The sequence below is a fragment of the Pantherophis guttatus genome, chromosome 1, assembly GCF_059756535.1.
Source record: "Pantherophis guttatus breed Tessera chromosome 1, ASM5975653v1, whole genome shotgun sequence".
NCBI lineage: Eukaryota > Metazoa > Chordata > Lepidosauria > Squamata > Colubridae > Pantherophis > Pantherophis guttatus.
This window is the reverse complement of record NC_142063.1, coordinates 16,644,132-16,666,272: the sequence shown is the minus strand read 5'-3', so window position 1 is coordinate 16,666,272 and position 22,141 is coordinate 16,644,132. Positions and strand designations below refer to the sequence as shown.

General features: G+C 44.9%; 1 protein-coding gene across 1 annotated transcript in view; it reads left to right on the top strand.

Moving 5' to 3' along the window:
- TM6SF2 (transmembrane 6 superfamily member 2) overlaps positions 1-22,141 on the top strand; it is a 29,716-nt gene that overhangs the window by 852 nt on the left and 6,723 nt on the right. Inside the window, exons 2-6 of the mRNA XM_034442554.3 lie at positions 10,998-11,095; positions 13,199-13,296; positions 15,251-15,354; positions 16,308-16,390; positions 18,322-18,446. Of these exons, the coding sequence (XP_034298445.1) occupies positions 10,998-11,095; positions 13,199-13,296; positions 15,251-15,354; positions 16,308-16,390; positions 18,322-18,446 (508 nt within the window). The remainder of the gene's footprint in view (positions 1-10,997; positions 11,096-13,198; positions 13,297-15,250; positions 15,355-16,307; positions 16,391-18,321; positions 18,447-22,141) is intronic.

Genomic DNA, 22,141 nt, shown 5'->3' with positions numbered 1-22,141 from the left:
TTTTCCAACGACTTATGGGGACCAGGAAGAAGGGCTTAAAAAGTCTGGGGTGACCTGTCACAGTTCGAGTTGCGGGAAGGGAACACACAGGATAAAGAACAAGAGAGAAGATTAACAGAAGGTTAACAGTAACAGAGTTGGAAAGGACTTTCGAGGTCATCTAGTCCAACCTCCTGCTCAGGTTGGAGACCTGTACTAGGGATTCGAACCACTGAACTGCCAACCTTTCTGATCCACAGTGTCAAATTGAAAACATCAGTGCCTTCAGTAGTGCCCATTTATGGCCACGTTAGCGCCAGGTTGTCCCATGAGGCAACTTTTTTTTCCAAGTGGCAACTGGACTTTCTAGTTTTTCTTTGAAGACCTTTCGTTTCTCCTCCAAGAAGCTTCTTCAGCTCTGAAGAAGCTTCTTGGGTTTGGGTAGGTTTTCGGTAAAGGCACACCCTCCCTGTAGAGCTGGACTGTTTTCAGGTGGTCCTTAAATAAGCCTGAGGAAAAAAATTCCTGACTTTTGATCATTTTTAGTAGCTTTTCAATAGCTTTGTTAATTCCAATTTTACCCTGATTTAAAGCGGTTGTTTTATTTTAGTGAATTTCGATGCTTTAAAATGTAATGCAATGTAGACTGTTTTAATGGCAGGGAGTTGAATGTAGGGGGGTTTAAATGAGATAGTTTAAAATTTAATGCTTTTAGGGAAAGATAAACATCTTAAGGATAGTAGCAACAACAGTCATAATAATAGGGCCCTGCTTGACATAGCTACAATTTTAACTGCCAATTTGCCCCAGTGCCTCCTCTCCTTCTGGCAGGTATAAGTGATTGCGATGATCCTATTTAAAATGATCACTTGGGAAGGGGAACCCCTAAATTTTGAAATTTTGGCAAGCTGAGCCTCCATTAAAATCTCCAGGTTTGTGTCTCGCCCAATCTGGTAATGTTCTCCAACTGCATCTGCCTGTCATTTCTTGTGCCTCACAATTTGCCCATGAAAATGTCACAGCACAAAGGGAAAAAGTGTTGGGTCGGGAAGAGGCGAGACCTCTTACTTCTTGAAAATCAAATGGTAGTTATTAAAATGAGAAGCAGGAAACTATTCAGCGAGAAGAATGAGGTGGCCTGGTTAGGGTTAGGGTTAGATTGGTCCACATTTTCTGCTACAATCCCTATCTGGAGTTCAGAGTAAGAGTCCAATTCGAATCCAGGAATTATTATTTATTTAGCCTATGATGAGAACATGACAGAAGTAAATATTTATTTATTTTTATTTTATTTTGTCGCATTTCTATGCCGCCCCACTCCCAAGGGACTCTGGGCAGCATAGAAATACTGGTAAATCCTCAATTTACAAGAGTTTATTTAGTGACCGTTCAAAGTTACCCCATTTTATGACCACATACAACCAGAGGTGGGTTTCAACAGGTTCTGACCAGTTCTGGAGAACCGGTAGTGGAAATTTTGAGTAGTTCGGAGAACCGGTAATAAAAATTCTGACTGGCCCTGCCCCCATCTATCCTCTGCCTCCCAAGTCCCAGTTGATTGGGAGGAAATGAGGATTTTTTTTTTTTGATTTATATGCCGCCCTTCTCCGGAGACTCAGGGCGGCTTACAATGCGTTAAGCAATAGCCTTCATACTTTTGTATATTTATACAAAGTCAGCTTATTGCCCCCACAAACTGGGTCCTCATTTCACCTACCTTAGAAAGGATGGAAGGCTGAGTCAACCTTGAGCCTTGGAGAGATTCGAACCAGCAGTAATTGCAGGCAGCTGTGTTAATAACAGGGTGCGTAGACCACTGTACTATCAAGGCTCTTTTGCAGTAACCTTCGCTTGGATTGGGTAGGAAATGGAGATTTTACAGTATCCTTCCCCTGCCACGCCCACCAAGCCATGTCCACAGAACCGGAAGTAAAAAATTTTGAAACCCACCACTGCATACACCATTACAGCATTTCCATGGTCATGTGATCAAAATTCAGATGTTTGGCAACCGACTCATATTTATGATGGCTGTAGTGTCGGGGGGGGGTCAGGTGACCCCCTTTTGCATCCTTCTGACAAGAAAGTCAATGGGGAAGCTACATTCACTTAACAACCGTGTAACTAATTTAGCAAGTGCAGTGATTCACTTAACAACTGTGGCAAGAAAGGTCCTAAAAGGGGGCAAAACTCACTTAGCAAATGTCTCACTTAGCAACAGAAATTTTGGGCTCAATTGTGGTCATAAGTCGAGGACTACCTCTATACCCAGCCCATGTAATTGTAAGTAGAACCTCTATGAGGGTATCGCAGTGGCCTCATAACCAGATGTCCAATTCAGCTATCAGGGCCTCTGGCCTTGCTTCATGAAGATCTTCTAGGGCAGAGGCGTCCAACCTTTCCAGGTTGGGTGCCCAGACTGGGGGAGAGGAGGGAAAGGGGGATGGTTTTGTGGGAGGTGCAGGTGAGACCCCCGCAACACTCGTGTGGTTGTGGACAGGAGCCCCTTCAACACTTGTGTGAGTGAGGCCTGGTTGTGAATAGGCTGCGGCCCAGTAGTGGGGCGCAGCCCACAGGTTGGTTCTAGGCAGTGGTGAAATGTAAAAATTTGTTACTACCGGTTCTGTGGGCACGGTTTGGTGAGGCGGTAATGTGACTGAGTGGGCGTGGCCAACCTTTTTTTTTTTTTAACTTTTAAAACCATTTTTTCTACAACCGCTTCAGCCGAAGAGTTGTAGAAAAAATGCTTTTAAAAATAAAAAAAAAAGCCTCTGATGATAGCGCAGCTCAGCTGGGCATGGTGGGGGGGCAGGGATTTTTGCTACTGGTTCTCCAAACCACCTGCCTCCATCGCTAACGGATCAGGCGATCCGGTCTGAACCAGGAGCATTTCACCCCTGGTTCTAGGGAACCGGAGCACACCCATCATGGACAACCTTGCCCAAAATATTTAATAGTTTGCAAATCAGCACCACAATCACGACAAGAGGGATCTTTCCATTCCCCACTGATACAGGGCAGAGGCACTTCTTTCACACACCCAATTCTGTTCAATTTCAACCAAACAAAGGGAGGCAGGTTAAAACTAGGTGGTTTGGCAGACGGATCGCTAATGGTCAGGCCACAAGAAGGTACCTTAGATCGGGGGTCTCCAACGTTGGCAACTTTTTAAAACTTGTGGACTTCAACTTCCAGCAAAGCTGGCTGAGGAACTCTGGGAGTTGAAGTCCACAAGTTTTAAAGTTGCCAAGATTGGAGAGCCTTACCTTGGATCGTTCCTCTTTCCAGGCATTCTAGGGGTTAAACTGGGTAGATGTTAAGTGAACAGCTGTTTTCCAAGCTGGCCTAAAAGATTTCAATTTGGTGATGGGTTGCTCATTGCCCTGGTGAATAGGGAGGACCTTGTTGTAGAGAGCATCCTTGACCATAGAGCAAGAGTCCAATTCAAATCCAGGGATCAAATCCCAGGATTCAGTGGCAGGGTTTGACTTGAAGGTTGAGCAATATGTAGTTATTAACGAAACGCCACTGTAGACAACGATGATCCATCTGATCTTTAGTTTCCCTGCTTCTCGCCAAGCAGGCTTGCCAGGGCTCCTGGCCTGTCTCCTTTGGCAGGAAATAGGGAAATCATTAATGATTGTGCCTAAAAATACATTCCGGGGTCTGCCAGCTAATCTATGCGGTGGCAATTTGCCCGTTGCTGGTGTAAAGCAATTCCAAAGGAACGCAGGGCAGCGATAGCTCCAATTTTATACGTATTAATTAGATCTTGACACTGAAGGCATTTCTAAGGAGAAATTTCCTGACAGAACAATTAATCAGTGGAACGACTTGCCTCCAGAAGTTGTGAATGTTGGAAGTTTTTAAGAAGAGATTGGACAACCATTTGTCTGAAATGATATAGGGCCGTGATGGCGAACCTATGGCACGCCATCACACCTAGGCCTGCTAGCACCAAAACGAGGGTCGCGCTCACATGCGCGGGGGACAGGGCCTGCGGGGGGCATTGCATTATGGGCGTTAGCAGGCATGCGCACACCGTCACGCACGCATGTGTGCTTTTGGCACCCGAGGAAAAAAAGGTTCGCCATCACTGGTATAGGGTTTCCTGCCTGAGCAGGGGGTTGGACTACATGACCTCAAAGGTCCCTTCTATTCTCATTCTCATTCCATTCCATTCCATTCTATTCTATTTCTGCAGCATTTCTCTCTCTTCCCAAAATAGCAATAGCATTTAGACTTATATATCGCTTCACAGAGGGACGCGGTGGCTCAGTGGCTAAGACGCTGAGTTTGTCGATCAAAAGGTTGGCAGTTCAGCGGTTCGAATCCCTAGTGCCGCGTAACGGGGTGAGCTCTCGTTACTTGTCCCAGCTTCTGCCAACCTAGCAGTTCAAAAGCACGTAAAAAATGCAAGTAGATAAATAGGGACCACCTTTGGTGGGAAGGTAACAGCGTTCTGTACGCTTTTGCCGTCACACCGGCCACATGACCACGGAGATGTCTTCGGACAGCGCTGGCTCTTCGGCTTTGAAATGGAGATGAGCACCACCTCCTAGAGTTGGGAACAACTAGCGCATATGTGCGAGGGGAACCTTTACCTTTACCGCTTCACAGTGCTTTACAGCCCTCTCTAAGCGGTTTACAGAGTCAGCATATTGCCTCCAACAATCTGGGTCCTCATTTTACTAACCTTGGAAGGATAGAAGGCTGAATCAACCTTGAGCCGGTGAGAATCAAACTGCAGGCAGCCGGCAGATAGCCTGCAGTACTGCATTTTAACCACTTCGCCACCACAGCTCATGCTTTCATTTCAAAACCAGTTTATGACATCATACAACTCAAATGCAACCCTTTCTTGCCCCCCCTCGGCTGCCCCATAGTAGGTGTGGCCAAAATATTGCTATGTTTATGTTAGTTTAATGTTGGAGCCTTTAAGGAGCAAAATTAGGACCCAAAATTTTGCAGGTGATGAAGTCACTCACTGCAATCCTTAAAACATATGATATCCTCCCCCTTCTTTAAAACAAAACAAAAGAGGGGGGGGAAAGCACTTTTGAAATGCCCATATTAAAATGCTACCCTTGCATTAAATCTTACTCTGGATGGGTGCCTGAGCTTGCATTAATGCATTGAATTAATGCATTAATGCATTGAACCTTTGCCACTTGAAGAAGATGTGTGGACTTCAACTCCCAGAATTCCCCAGCCAGCATGCTTAAAAAGCCACCATCAACAAGTTTAATTCCACACTTCCCCTTGAATTTTCCATAGAAGGAAACATTCTGGGAGAGTTGAGTCTTGGCAGACCACGGTAGCCCAAAAATCCAACATTCCAAGTTTCTAGTCCATAAGATCATGCAATCCATCAGCATTTCTATTGTCTTTATTTTTGTCTCAGGGAGGAACACTATCCCTCCCCCCACTTCAAGGAAGGGATCAGCTGCCAGCCCATCCCAGCTTCTGTACACAAACTGGGGAGGAAACGCCATCTTAAAGTTTGTTTTCTGGCAGCTAAATATTTGGGGGCTGACACGAGCAGCCTGGGTGACCACAAACTGCCAATTTTTGAATGACGGGCTTAACTTGGCTGGATATTGCACAGATTGATTGGAGCTGATGACTCAACCGCCCTTTGGATCCAATTCTGACACAATTTGCAAGCTGACACAGCGTCCCGCAAGTTTATAGAGACTGTTTTCTCTGAGCTCAGAATGGAGGTGCTGATGACCTACATAGAGGTATAGGCCTAATGTCTGTTTATATTACAGGTAGTCCTCGACTTACAACAGTTCATTTAGTGACCGTTCAAAGTTACAACGGCACTGAAAAAAGTGACTTATGACCATTTTTCACAGCTACAAACTTTGCAGCATCCCCATGATCACATGATCAAAATTTGGATGCTTGACAGCTGGTTCATATTTATGACGGGCCCTGGGTCATGTGATGACCTTCTGCGACCTTTTTGCAAGCAAATTCGATGGAGAAGCCAGATTCACTTTACAACCACGTGACTAACTTAACAGCTGCAGTGATTCACTTAACTGTGGCAAAAAAAGGTCGCAAAATGGGACAAAACTCACTGAACAAATGTCTCACTTAGCAACGTAAATGTTGGGCTCAAATGCTGTGGTCGTAAATCGCGACCCAAGACGATTCATCTTCACACAATGTGGCCCAGGCAAACCAAAAGTTGGACAACCAAAATCTATAGTTAGTCCTCATTTAGCGACCACAATTGAAACTGGTAACTTTTTTGTTAAGTGAAGTGGTCGCTAAGTGAAACCACACCGGTTTATTTATTTATTAAATTTCTACACTGCCCATCTCACCTAAGTGACTCTTGGCGGTTTACAACAGCACAATAAAACCAGATTAGTACGAGAATAAAAACATAGCTTAAACAGATTTTTAACAGAGTTAAAAACAAGTTAAAACTTACAAGTAAAAAATAAATAGGGTTAAAAATTCAAAGGTTAGGAGGTTAACAAGTTATGATCTTGTTTGAGCTTTGCTTTACAGACCTGTGAAGGTTGTAAATATGATTAGTCATAACGTCACTTTAGCATCATTGTTGTAACTGAGAATGGTTGCTAAATGAGACAATTGTTAAGCAAGGACTACCTTTGTTCAGGAGGAATCAAGTAGCAGCTTTTCCAATCAATATATTTTATTAAAAGACAAGCTTTTGGGAGCTGCAGCTTGTGAAAGTTGATGGCTTTAAGAAAAATAATTAATCCGTAAAGGTGCTATCAGATTTCTTGCTTAATTTTGGCTATCATAAATAGCATAGCTCTCCTCCTACGATGCCTCCATTAAATAGCAATTATGCAATGAAGGGAAAAAAAGTGTGTTACAGTAATTAAAATGAACTAAACATAACCCAAAGTTAATTAACAGATGAAACATCCATAGGATAAATAATATCTGTTATAAAATTAATGCATTTATTAAGCTTTTCATTATATCTTCAGCCGTAGAGCAATACATGCAGAGCGCATAAAGCAATATAGTGTGTCATCTTATTTTTAGAACATAAAAGACTTTTAAAAGGCAGCTCACTCTTGTGTATTAGACTCAGCAGTTGAATGGGAGACCGATTTCTTGCAGAGGGTTTTTGAAATGTGTCCCAAAGCTACAAGGATCTAACACAGGAAGGGGGAGGGACCTGTCACTTTTTAAAACCTGGTTATCAAGAGAGGGTCTGTGGAAATGACCCTTGCAGGGAGAAATTCCTCAAATGTTCAGCCTTCAACATTTGGTCAAAACAGTCTTTCCCTAACATTTTTAAATGTCTTTGACTCAGTGTTGACTTCTGGCGGACTACCTGAGATGGTCCTTGGAATGGTTTGCCATTGCCTCCTTCCCAGGGCTGAGAGAGAGGGACTGGCTGAAAAATCAACCAACTGGTTTGGTGATATAAAGAGGGACTAGAACTCAAGGTCGCCTGATTTCTAGCCTGATGCCTTAACCTCTACACCAAACTGCTTCTCTTCTCTGATACAGAAATGTAGAGTATAAGGGCTTCAAGGGCCCCTTAGAGAACATCTAGTCCAGTGTATGACTCCATTACAGGTAGTCCTCGACTTATAGTAGTTCATTTTGTGAGCGTTCAAAGTTGCAACGGCCCCCAAAGTCAGTGGGGGAAGCTGGATTTGCTTAACGACTGCATGTTTGTGATTCTGCAGTGATTTCCTTAACGACTGTGACAAAATGATCATAAAATTGGGCACTACTCAGATAGGATAGGGATAGGGGTGGGATGGGATAGAGTAGAGAATGGAATGGAATAGAATAGAATAGAGAAAGAATGGAATGGAATGGAATAGAATAGAATAGAGAAAGAATGGAATGGAATGGAATGGAATGGAATGGAATAGAATAGAATAGAATAGAATAGAATAGAATAGAATAGAATAGAATAGAATAGAATAGAATAAAATAGAGAAAGAATGGAATGGAATGGAATAGAACAGAGAAAGAATGGAATTGAATAGAATAGAATAGAGAAAGAATGGAATAGAATAGAATAGAACAGAATAGAGAAAGAATGGAATGGAATGGAATGGAATAGAATAGAATAGAATAGAATAGAATAGAATAGAATAGAATAGAATAAAATAGAATAGAATAGAATAGAATAGAATAGAATAACAGAGTTGGAAGGGACCTTGGAGGTCTTCTAGTCCAACCCCCTGCTTAGGCAGGAGACCTTACACCACTTCAGACAAATGGCTATCCAACATCTTCTTAATAACTTCCAGTGTTGGAGCATTCACAACTTCTGCAGGCAAGTTGTTCCACTGATTAATTGTTCTAACTGTCAGGAAATTTTCTCTTTAGTTCTAGGTTGCTTCTCTCCTTGATTAGTTTCCACCCATTGCTTCTTGTCCTACTCTCAAATGCTTTGGGGAATAGCTTGACTCCCTCTTCTTTGTGGCAGCCCCTGACATACTGGAACACTGCTATGATGTCACCCCTAGTTCTTCTTTTCATGAAAGTAGACATTTAACTACTGCCTTGCTTAGCAATGGAAATGTTGGTCTCAATTATGGTCATAGGGACTGCTTGTATTCAAAGAATGATTTGACCCTTGCAGAAAGAGAAAGGGGAACAATGCAGCCAGCAAAGCTTTGAGCCACATTTAACATACTTGCGAGGCTCCTTTTTCAAAAGCAGTGAAAAATGCCTTTTTTTTCTCCTAATGCTTGTAGAGAACAGAAAAACTCAACAGGCAAAGAGAATGCTGGCTTATGCTTAGCTAAATGCTGAGCTGGCTGGCTCAGCATTTGCCTGCTTAAAGGCAGCTGAGCTTTGAGTCCGTCTAAAAAATAAATACTACCACGGGGATGGGAGGCAGCCTTATGTTCCCCCTCTCATGTCCTCTTTTGCATCTTCAGCTGTAACTATTGATCTGGAGACCCCATGCAGCTCTGCAGATGCTAAGTGGCCTTTTCTGACCTCACTCAGCTGCCGGGCTCACTGCATGAATCCCAGGCTTGGATCTGCATTGCAGTTCGACACCAGGCGCCAGCTGTTTTCTGCAGCGCCACTCAGAGCTCGGTGCATTGGCTGCTGATGGCATAAACCAGCTGAGCAGTTTGCATGGGGGGTGGGATTTCTTTCTGGTTTGGGGCAGTCAAGATAGGGAAGGGGGGAAGTATTGGGAGATGTGCTATAATATATGCATAAAGGGGGGGGCAGGTCGAACTCTCTCGCATTTTCAATTAGAAAGAAGTCCTAGCAGAAAATACCTTCCTTTGCTTTTAGACTCTTTAAAAAAAAAAACAAATCAGAATTAGTTGGAAACTGCAGTTTTGGAGTACTGTAAATGGGCAAATGTGGAACCTTTATACCAGTCAATTAAGAATAAATAGGTGGGCATTTAGCAAACCCGCCCCCCCCCCCACATTTGCAAAGCAGTTCAGCTGATCATCGATGAAGGAATTTTTTTTTTTTGAAGGTTCTGTCATATGGCTAAAATCAGCGCTTCGTTCTGCACTCTCTTGTGGTAGGACCTATATTATGGGCAATGGAATTACTCCATGCCTTAATACAAACGAGCAAAATTATACTTATACTGTAAGCCACCCAGAGCTGCTTTGGTTCATAACCTAGAAATTTAATAAATGTAATAATAAAACATTTATTTATAAGCTTCCATTCCTCCTCAGTTGGAGGGAGAGTCTAAACCACCCAGGAGTAGGGTTCAGCCGGTTCGGACTGGTTTGGGCAAACCGGATGTTAATTTTAATCTGGTTTGGTGAACCGGTTGTTCCAAGGACTAGCTGACCCTGCCCATCCCTCCCCTCCCCTCCCCTCCCAGGAGTCTCCATGCAGCCCGTTTGGATGCCAGGTAAGTGCAGGGCGGCGCACAGAGGCTCTAGGAGGGTGAAAAACAGGCCTACCGGAAGTGTGGAAACAGGCCTATTTCCGACCTCCGGAGGGCCTCTGGTGCCCGGGGGGGGCAGTGGTGGGTTGCCCCCGTAGTAAAACCAGCGGGAGGCTCCGCCCACTGACCCGGACGTCATCAAAGGTGATCTGCACATGCGCAGAAGCTTCTGCACATGTGCGAGTGAGTGAAGCAAGCGCGGGCACGCGGGCGCAATGCAAACCGGTAGTAAAGGTAAGTAGAACCCACCCCTGGCGGGGGAGGCCATTTTCGCCCTCCTGGAAGCTCCAGGAAAGCCTCTGGAGCCTGGGGAGGGCAAAAGATGGGCCTACCGGAAGTCTGGAAACAGGCCCATTTCTGGCCTCCGGAGGGTGCATGAAATGAACTGGTTGTGAATCCCACCACTGAAACCACCCCAGTAAAAATTACACAGAAGCAATAATATTAAGAGAGCTATTTTGGTCTGGTGGTTTAAGGCACCAGGCTAGAGATCAGTGAGTTCTAGTCCTGCTTTAGGCAAGAAAGCCAGCTGGATGACTTTGAGCACATGGGGTGGTTTCCATCTTGATTTAGTTGACCTCCTCCTCACCTCATGGACACCTCTAAATGTAAGCCAAGTCCTGGGAACAGGGGGTCCATGCTGGGAATGGAAATCCTGGTGATTGCCATCGTGATTTTGTTGATCCCTCTTCCCTGTCAGCATCTCTGCTTGTATTCTATCCCAGGCAATTCCACCATCATCTTTTAATGACCCCCATAATCCCTTGCGGGGTGGAGTCTGGGCAACTGAATGGAACTGAGAGTTTACTGGCCAGATGCCCTTCCTGTCGCCAATGCGGAGTTATATTCAGCAGATATATTCTCATCCTGCCCAGAGAGAGAAATATCTGCCCGTACCTAGGATCGAACTCACAGCCACCTTATTGTGAGGCGAGAGCTCCACCTCTAGGCCACCGCACCAATTCCTAGGGAATTCCATGCCCTTTAAATTTACTTTAAAATTCCTGAATGCCTGAATGTTGTAGAGAATCTGGAGAGCCCCAAATAGTGTTCCCAGTGGTGACTTTTTAATTAACGACTTTAGCATTTGAACTCTGTGCTTGTTCCTTCCTCCCTACAGCCCTCTGGTGATTGCAGTCCTTGGCATTATTATTCTGTCGCCTTTGTTTGTTCTGATTTATCTCCCAAGCCGCTCCTACGAGGATCCTCTTTTATATGGTATGTTCATTTTCCATTTTACCTGTCTGGTTCGTCATGCATGGCACTTTTCTTCGCGTCTCCAACCCATCTTGGTTGATCCTTTGACCACGAGGGACAAATAGAAATTAATTGCTGACTTCCTGATTACCTCGACTGGATCAGCCTTGGTTCAACCTTGGCAGCTTGGCCATGTATGGACTTCAGCTCCCAGAATTCCCCAAAGTCAAGCCGTGCTAGCTGGGGAATGCTGGGAGTTGAAGTTCACACATCGTCAAGCTGTCAAGATTGAGAAACACTGAATTAGATCACTCAATAGGAAAGCGTGGTTGTGAAATATTTTTTACATTAAATCACATCGATTTGGAAGTTTTCGCTCAGTGATTTTTGCATAAATAAGGCCCCTGAAGGTAGCTGAACAGATTGCGATTACGGTAAGCAAATATGCATCTGCCAAATATCTGGAGATGATTGCAGGATGGATAAACAAAAGGGAGATTTCTGAACTGTGGAGACAGCTTTTTTCTGCATTCCTATACAGGCAGTCCTTGACTTAAAACCATTCATTTAGTGACCATTACAACGGCACTGAAAAAGTGATTTATGCTTGTTTTTTTACACTTATGACCGTTGCAACATGGGTTGTATTCAGGGGTGAAATCCAAAAGGTTCTGACAGGTTCTGGAGAACCAGTAGTGGAAATTTTGAGTAGTTCGGAGAACCGGCAAATGCCACCTCTGGCTGGCCCCAGAGTGGGGTGGGAATGGAGATTTTGCAATATCCTTCCCCCAGGAGTGGGGAGGGAATGGGGATTTTGCAGTATCCTTCCCCTGCCACACCCACCAAGCCATGCCCACCACACCCACCAAACCACGCCCACAGAACCGGTAGTAAAAAAATTTGGATTTCACCACTGGTTGTATTTATAACCGTTGCAGTGTCCTGGGGTCATGTGATCCCCTTTTGTGATCTTATGACAAGCAAAGTTATTGGGGAAGGCAGATTTCAGTTAACGACTGTATTATTAACTTATTAACTGCAGTGATTCACTTAACAACTGTGGCAAGAAAAGTCATAAAATGGGGCAAAAATTCACTTAACAACTTTCTTGCTTAGCAAACAGAAATGTTGAGCTCAGTTATAGTCATAACTCAAGGACTACCTGTATTCACCCACTGTGGAAATATTGGTCAGAGTTGAACAAGAAAAGAGAGCTAATTATTTTTATTAGAAACTCGATGATGGGGGAAAAGATCATTCCATACGAAGTCACCCAGCTGGCTCCCCTCTCTAAGGGAGGACTAGAACTCACCACATCCTGGTTTCTGGCATAGTATCTTGGCCACTAACCTCACTCTGCTCTCAGTAGATGGCGCTTAGGAACCGGTGGGAAATTTTGAGGCAAACTGCTTATATGATCTGAGGCTCTGGCCTGGAGCAATGTTGCTGAACCTTGACAACTTTAAGATGGGTGGACTTCATCTCCCAGAATTCTCCAGCCAGAATTCCTTGGGCTGGTTCTTGATTGCATCCTTTTGCTTTAATTATAAGGACAGCACCTATTAAAGCAATGTTTCTCAACTGTGGCCATTTTAAGAGATGTGGACTTCAACTCCCAGAATTCCCCAGCCAACATAGCATAGCTGGCTGGGGAATTCTGGGACTAGAAGTCCACGCCTCTTAAAATGGCCAAGGTTGAGAAACACTGATCTGGAGACTAAATGAACAACTCTATTTTTATAGATCATTTTCAGTGGATTAAAAGAATTGCTAGTTCCCTTAAGGCCCGGGTCACCAATCCCCGGTCTGTGGACTGCCACCGGGCTGTGGTATGCCAGAAACCAGGCCGCGCAAACAAGCGAAGCCCCATCCATGGGATGCAAGGCAGCACATGAAACCACGCCCCCTCCAGTCCACGGAAAAACCACGGAACTGATTCCCTGGTGCCCAAAAGGTTGAGGTTCACTGCCGTAAGCTTATAGAGTTAGAGGAGCGGATGACTATAAAATATCCAATTAATGAATTTGTTTAAGAAATATTAGTCTTGCCTCATGAGTTCAAAGCCTGTGAAAACACACATGCGAGCATACCCACTTAACTGGGAACTTTTTCTGTTCCCGCCAGTGTTCATGGTCCTTTGCTTCATTGCTGGAACGGATGCTGTGATCGCTTTGGAGAAAGACGGCTACACCAGCAGCTTTGCGGATTTCTACATCAGAGAGGTTGGTCTGCAGGGACCCAGCCTGTGCTCTTGGAAGTAGGGGAAACCCACCATTAAATGCTGTGTTTGCGGCCTGCCTCGAGAAGCAACGATGTCTGTATAAAAAAAAAAGAGGCAAGCTTTGATTGTGCATTGCCTATTTGAGTTTTTTCGATCACTTTTAGGGGATAATTGGTCCTTTGGGAGATGCAGTCTCAGGATCGATAGGGAGGGGAGGTAGGAAAATTAGTTTCCTTGATCTTCCCCAGATCGGCAACATGATCAAAAAAATCGACTAAATTTCAGCCACCATGCCTTCTTTCAGATATTTTATTAAATCCTCCAATCTTCGGCACCGTTCTAGAATTTCCTAAGGATCTCTTTCCCCTTTAGTTCCTGACTCGTTAACTTTTTGAGATCGGTTCTGCACTGTTGCCAATGGACAAGAAACCCAGCCTCATTGAGAGCAATCTATATCCTTATCCTAAGCTGACCCCTTGTGCTCCTTGACTGCTAACTGGCTAGTTCTGGATGCCATTCAAAGTGGTGCAGTTCAGCTGCTTTTATTTTTTATTTTTTTTATTTTTAATTTGATTTATATGCCGCCCTTCTCTGGAGACTCAGGGCGGCTTACAATGCGTTAAGCAATAGCCTTCATACTTTTGTATATTTATACAATGTCAGCTTATTGCCCCCACAAACTGGGTCCTCAATTTACCTACCTTAGAAAGGATGGAAGGCTGAGTCAACCTTGAGCCTGTTGAGATTTGAACTTACAGTAATTGCAGACAGCTGGCGTTAATCACAATGCTATCAGTCTGCTGAGCCACCAGGCCCGGTGTGAGCCTGGCCCAAGTAGTTAGTTTTAACTACTTGTTAAAGTAGTTACTTGTTTGTTGTGACCCTGGCCCAAGTAGTTAGTATTAAATACAAACAGTTCGAAAACAAACAGCTGAGAATTAACTCATTCTCAGCGTAGTCCAAACTAAATTAAAGCAAATTCTTTAAAACACCATTCCTCAGTTTATCATCGACCTTGGGATAATTAGGCAAACTGCCAAAGCTTTTCTTGGCAGAAGCACAAAGCGCCGACAAGAAATGAATACAGTGAAACAAGAAGCAATTCTCTCAACTTTGTTTTCTGGCAAAGAGGCCAAGAGCTGTTGCTGGTCTTTTAAGCCTTATGGGAGGGGCCAATCATCTCTTGGCTCTACTCCTGAGTGGTCCTCTCTGCTTTATCTGCTCCTGCCTTCTGGCAGCTCTTCTCATACGTGCACTAGGAACAGGCTCCTCCTGTTCCTCTGTCTCTCTGCTGTCAGCCTCTAGAGACTCCAGAGTCCGCACATCATTCCCCGATGGCCCTGGCCTATCTTTGCCTCCGACGCAGAGCCCTCATCCGGGCCTTCCCCAGCCTCCAGGACTGGTCCATGTTCTTCCTCAGCCTCATTGCTGTCAGATTCCGCTGCCAGCTCCACAGGATGCTGGCGGACCACAACAGCTTTGCCCTTCTACCTGGCACCAACTAGCTCAAGGGTCTCCAACCTTGTCAACTTTAAGACTTGTGGACTTCAACTCCCAGAATTCCTCAGCCAGCAAAGAGTTGAAGTCCACAAGTCCTAAAGTTGACAAGGTTGGAGACCCCTGAACTAGCTGATCTCAAAAAGCTAAGCAGGGCTAAAGCCAGTTAGTCTTTGGATGGGGAATCACCTGGAAATCCCAGACTGGGATTTTTTTTTTAAATCCCAGAAAAAAACCAGTGTCAGATGATATGGATGCATCCATAAAGTCGTCAAAAGTTAAGCTCAGTTCAGTGGAGACTCTCAAGGAAGCTTGTCCTATCAGGAGCTTTCTTCCAAAATTTAGCTCAGTTTTGTTTTGATGCTGGTTGACTTGTTCTGAAGGCATCTGGGAGAGGAGCAAGCTCAAGATGATTGTTTTTTCTGATGATGTTCCTTGTTTTCTCCTCTGGGTTGCAGGGTGAGCCTTATCTGGGCACAGCACATGGCATTATGATCTCCTACTGGCATGCTGCAGTGAACTTTGCCATGTATCTCTTCATGATTGCAGCCATTGTTCAAAGGTGAGGCCGAGTCTCAGCCTTTTGAGATAGACCAGGTCAAAAGTAACCACAAAAACTCTTGGGACTCTACTGTGTTTTTATAGGGTATGATAACTATGGAGAGAAAGGGAGGTGACCTTGAGGAAAACATGCAAGAACTAAAACCTGGGCAAAGGGGGATGAAACATATTTTAAGACATGTTGTGAGGGGTCTCAGGCAGACACCTCCTATGCCCACTGAAGTACAAAAGGGTGGGGAGGTATAGATAGTCCTTGGCTTACGACCACAATTGAGCCCAAAATTTCTGCTGCTAAGTGAGACAGTTGTTAATAGCAATAGCATTATAGCATTTAGACTTATAAACCGCTTCACAGTGCTTTACTTTCTAAGCCAGTGATGGCTAACCTTTTTGCCATCGCGTGCCAAAAGCGGGGGGAATGTGGGGGGGGGTCACGTGCGCGCTGCCCACACCCATAATTCCATGCCCCCACGCATCCCCGCATGACCCCCGCCGCGCTCCCCCGCTTTTGGCACACAATAACACGGTGGGCCTGGTAGGCCCATTTTTCACCCTCCCCAGGCTCCAGAGGCTTTCTAGGAGCCTGGGGAGGGCAAAAAACGGCCTTCCCCACCTCCCTGGAGACCCTCCAGAGGCCGGAAACAGCCTGTTTCCTGACTTCCGGTGGGCCCGGAAGGCCTGAAAATTAGCTGGCCAGTGTGCACATGCGCGCTGGAGCTGAGCTAAGGCAACGCTTGCGTGCCCACAGATATGGCTCCGCGTGCCACAGGTGGCACGCATGCCATAGGTTCACCATCATGGCTCTGAGTGGTTTACAGAGTCAGTGTATTGCCCTCAACAATCTGGGTCCTTAAGTGAGGTCTGCCCCATTTTATGACCCTTCTTGCCACTGTCGTTAAAATGAACCACTGCACTTGTTAAGTTAGTAAGTTACCAGAACATTCTGCTTTCTAGAAAGAGTTACCGGAACGTCGGCCTCTATTGGACAGGATCCTTCACCATGGCACTTGTGGTTTTTCTGCTGGGAAATGTGATTGGTGAGTTCTGTTTTTTTTTTTTTCCTGGACTTGGCAAAATCCCTTCCCCAATTCAGTTATGATTTAAAATAAGGAAGAAGTCTGCTCCTTAGAATATAAGGTTTTGGGAAGGTGCTAAAAGAATAGAGTGATAGGAATAGGCTATTATTGGAATTTTTGTTTTCAAAAATAGCAGAATCCATTTTCAAAAATTTTATTAATTTATCAGAATGCAAAATACAAATAATAGAATAACAGAGTTGGAAGGGACCTTGGAGGTCTTCTAGTTCTAGTCCAAACCCCTGCTCAGGCAGGAAACTGTATACCATTTCAGACAAATGGTTGTCCAATCTCTTCTTAAAAACTTCCAATGTTGGAGCATTCACAACTTCTGGAGGGAAGTTGTTTCTACTGATTAATTGTTCTAACTATCAGGAAATTTCTCCTTAGTTCTAGATTGCTTCTCTCCTTGATTAGTTTCCCTCCATTGCGTCTTCTTTTTGTGTGTGTATGTTGAATATATTTATTTATTTAATTTGTCAAGCATGTATAACATAACAGATATAAGTATAAACATGATTATGAATACAGGAAATGGATACAAATAATTGGGGACAGTAGGACAGGGACGGTAGGCATGTTGGGACACTTATGCAGGCCCCTTGTCCTGCCTTCAGGTGCTTTGGATAATAGCTTGACTCCCTCTTCTTTGTGGCAGCCCCTGAGATATTGGAAGACTGCTATCATGTCCCCCCAGGTCCTTCTTTTCATTAAACTAGACATACCCAGTTCCTGCAACCGTTCTTCATATGTTTTATCCTCCAGTCCCCTAATCATCTTTGTTGCTCTTCTCTGCACACTTTCTAGAGTCTCAACATCTTTTTTTACATCGTGGCTACCAAAACTGGATGCAATATGCCATGTATGGTCTTATCAAGGCTTTATAAAGCAGTACTACAGTAACACTTCACATGATCCTGATTCTGTCCCTCTGTTAATGCAGCCGAGGATTGTATGGGCTTTTTTGGCACCTGCAGCACATTACTGGCTCATATTTAAGTGATTGTCCACTAGGAGTTACAGTTACTACTGTAACTGGTGTTGCAGTTACTACTATTGAGTCAGGAAATGAAAATGAAATGAAAATGAAAATAATGGGAAATTAGGAGAGGAGAAAAGGAGTAGAGAGGAAAAAAGAAAAAAAGGACATTGACTTTTGATTCTTTTTATCACAATAGAAGATAATAACTTTACAGTCTCAACTTTTTACTTTTACACAATAATATGTACTAGTCAGTTCTACAACAATGAACCTATTTAATCAGCAAAATCAAAGTCAAAGTTTCATTTTTCCATCACAACCTGAAAATCCAGAAGTGGTTTCCAAAAGAAAACAAAATTAGATATGTGCTTTTCTTTAAAAAAAGCAATCAATTTAACATCTCTACTTTTTTTCTTTCTATGGACAATAATATATATTTCTGTTTGTACTTATCATTTATATTAACAAAATTTACTATACTCTTTCAAGTTCTTTAACCTTCAAGGCAGTGGTGAAATCCAATTTTTTTACTACCAGTTCTGTGGGCGTGGCTTGGTGGGTGTGGCTTGGTGGTCATGGCTTGGTGGGCGTGGCAGGGGAAGGATACTGCAAAATCTCCATTCCCACCCCACTCCAGGGGAAAGTTACTGCAAAATCCCTATTTCCTCCCAATTAGCTGGGACTCGGGAGGCAGAGAATAGATGGGGGTGGGACCAGCCAGAGGTGATATTTACCGGTTCTCTAAACTACTCAAAATTTTTGCTACCGGTTCTCCAGAACCTGTCAGAACCTGCTGGATTTCACCTCTGCTTCAAGGGAAAAAACCTTTTTAAACCACCATTTTAAAGCTCTAAACTTTTCTCTAAAAATATTTCAAAAATCAATAAATCCTGATGTTTACTACTTATAGGGAAGTACAGCTCTGAGATCAAACCAGCCTTTCTACTCAACCTTCCTTACCTCATCATACCCATCTGGGCAGCCAAAAGGCTCTTTGACCAGCCCAGAACCTGCCCTCTGCCAACAGCTGATCAGGTAGGAAAAATATATGTATAAAGGTAGCCTTGACTTACAACTATTTGTTTAGTGACCGTTGGAAGTTACAGTGACACTGAAAAAAGTGACAACTTGTCCTTGCACATCATCGCAGTATCCCCACAGAAATGTGATCAGAATTTGGGCACTTGGCAATCAGTACAAGTAATCCTCAATTTACGACCACAATTGAGCCCAAATGTTATGTTCTTAAGTGAGTTTTCCCTCATTTGACAACTTTTGTTGCCCCATTTGTTAAGTGAATCACTGAAGTTGTTAAATTAGTAACATGGATATTAAGTGAATCTGGCTTCCCCATTATTTTTGCTTGTCAGAAGGCTGCAAAAGATGATCACATGACCCTGGGTCACGGCCACCGTCATAAATAGGAGTCAGTTGTGAAGCATCCAGATCAGGGGTGGATTCTACTTACCTTTACTATCGGTTTGCAATGGGACTGCATGCGTGTGTTCGCTTCCTGATGACATCGGGGTCGGTGGGCGGAGCCTCCCACCGGTTTTACTACCGGTTCTTGCAAACCGGCCCGAACCGGGGGCAACCTACCCCTGATCCAGATGTAAATCACGTGGCCATGGGGAGGCTGTAATGGTCATAAGTGTGAAAAATGATTATAAGTCACTTTTTTCAGTGCCGTTGTATCTTTGAACAGCTACTAAATGAATTGTTTTAAATCGAGGACTGCCTGTATGTATTTAGGCTGTTGTAGCATTGCAGCACTACCATTGTGACCTTCCCAGCTGGCTTCCGACAAGCCCAGTCAATGTGGGAAGCCTGATTCACTTAACAACTGCATGATTTATTTAGCGACTGCAGTAATTTGCTCAGCAACCATGGCAAAAAAAGGTCTTAAAAACAAGTCTCTTAACAACCATCTTGCTTAGCAACAGAAATTGTGGTTGTAAGTTGAGAACTACCGTGCCTATAGTTCTATAGCTATCACTCCCTGTATACTGTGGTGGTTTTTATACAATAGGTTAAATTTCCTTTTTAAAGTGGTTTTCTGGGGGGTGTCTTTGAGTCAGTGTTGACTCCTTGGGGACTCCCCAAGTTTTCTTGGCAAGGTTTTGGGAAGTGGTTTGTTATTGCCTCATTCCTAGGGCTGAGAGAGAGTGACTGGCCCAAGGTCCCCCAGCTGGCTTTCATGCCTAAGGCGGGTTCAGAAGTCACAATCTCCTGGTGATTGGCCCAAAGTCATCCAACTGACTTTCATGCCTAGGGCGGGCCTAGAGCTCACAGTCTCCTGATGATTGGCCCAAAGTCACCCATCCGGCTTTTCATGCCTAGGGCGGGACTAGAGCTCACAGTCTCCTGATGATTGGCCCAAAGTCACCCATCCGGCTTTTCATGCCTAGGGCGGGACTAGAGCTCACAGTCTCCTGATGATTGGCCTAGAACTAACAGTCTCCTGGTGACTGGCCCAAAGTCACCCATCTGGCTTTTCATGCCTAGGGCGGGACTAGAGCTCACAGTCTCCTGATGATTGGCCTAGAACTCACAGTCTCCTGGTGATTGGCCCAAAGTCACCCATCTGGCTTTTCATGGCTAGGGCGGGACTAGAGCTCACAGTTTCCTGATGATTGGCCTAGAACTTACAGTCTCCTGGTGATTGGCCCAAAGTCACCCATCCGGCTTTTCATGCCTAGGGCGGGACTAGAGCTCACAGTCTCCTGATGATTGGCCTAGAACTCACAGCCTCCTGGTGATTGGCCCAAAGTCACCCCTCTGGCTTTTCATGCCTAGGGCAGGACTAGAACTCACAGTCTCCTGGTGATTGGCCCAAAGTCACCCATCCAGCTTTTCATGCCTAGGGCAGAATTAGAACTCACAGCTTTCCAGTTTCTAGCCTGGTGCTTAATCACTAGACCAAACCGGCTTTTTATTCCACCTTTATCTCCACCTTTAATAACTCAAGATGGCTGTTACCATACACATATCTCTGACCTCTAAGGTATTGGATTTTTAATCTGGCTACTGTGTTGGGTTGACTTGTATAATAGTGCTTTTTATTATTAAACCCAAATCATCATTCTTTCCATTGATTTGTCCCTGGCTTTTCCTATCTACCTCTCCAGGAGCATTCAGTGCAGTTTTTAATTCATTCCTTCTATTTCCAATGCTCAGAGACCAGTATTCTTGCTTACGTAGCCAAAACAGCACAAAAAGTGAGGGATCAGCTTTTTTTTTTTAAGCAGAAGTATAAAAGTCTTTGTGGAAAGAGTCTTGGTGGGGTGGAAGAAGGATAGAGGTATAGTTTCTGCTTAATTATACAGTAGACAGTAAATGTCAGATTGATATTTGACAGACCATCCAGAAAACAATTTATCAAACTAGAGGATTCTCAACCTTGACAACTTTAAGATGTGTGGACTTCAACTCCCAGAATTCCCCAGCCAGCAGAGCTGGCTGGGGAATTCTGGGAATTGAAGTCCACACATCTTAAAGTTGCCAAGGTTGAGAAGCACTGACTTGGATAAATGAGCAACTGTATCAGTTTGACTAGTAAATTAACGTTTCCCTTAATGGCTAGTAAATTCTGGGAGTTGAAGTCCACAAACTATAAAGCTGCCAAGATTGAGAAACGTTGGACTAGTCCTGTGATGGCGAACCTATGGCACGCGTGCCACAGATGGCACGCGTAGCCATATCGGTGGGCACGCGAGCTCAGCTCTGGCGCGTATGAATGCGCCAGCCAACTGATTTTCGGGCCTTCCGGTCCTACCGGAAGTTAGCAAACGGGCCATTTCCAGCCTCCGGGGTGGTGGGGAAGGCTGTTTTTGCCCTCCCCAGACTCCTAGAAAGGCTCTGGAGCCTGGGGAGAGAGAAAAACGGGCCCAGCGGGCCATCACATGCCAGGAGCGTGGGGGTGGGGGTGGTGTCACGAGCCCATGTGCGGGTCGGGGCACATAGAATTATGGGTGTGGGAACACACACGCGCAACCCTCCCGCGCTCTCCCCGCTCCTGGCACGCGATGGCAAAAAGGTTAGCCAACACTGGACTAGTCAGTCACTTGTTGGGTGTCAATACATCACAGGCTGTGTTGTACATCACAACGCTGCAACCGTATGGCTGCGTTGTCACTTCCTGCCAGCTCACAATCTTGCTGCACTTTCAAAACAAGTTGATACGGATGATCTTCTCTTGTCAGGCCCCAGTTTTGAATCAACCCCAACTAGAGGTGGGCTTCAAAAATTTTAACAAGGGTTCTCTGCCCAGTTGCTGGGTGGGCGTGGCCATGGTGGGCGTGGCCTCCTGCACCACAGCGGGGGGGACACATTTTTGCCCTTCTCTGGGCTCCAGAGGCTTTCCTCGAGCCTCCGGGAGGGCAAAAAGAGCCCCCCCCAGGCTCCGGCGGCCCTCTGGAGGCTGGAAATGGCCCCGTTTCCCGAACTTCCGGTAGGCCCGTTTTTCGACGTCCCCGAGCCTCCGCATGCACCCTGCACTTACCTGCATCCAAAATGTTCCGTGTGGGGACTCCTGGGAGGGGCAGGGTGAGGTGGGTGGGGCCAGCCAGAAGTAGGATTTGGGGGTTCTCCGAACTGTACAGAATCTTAGCCAGAGGCTCTCCCGAACCCCTGCGAACCCCCAGCAGCCCACCCCTGACCCCTGACCCCTGACCCCAGCCCCCAATTCCTTTTTTGAAAGCAAGACTCCTTAATCCTACCTTCTACTTTTC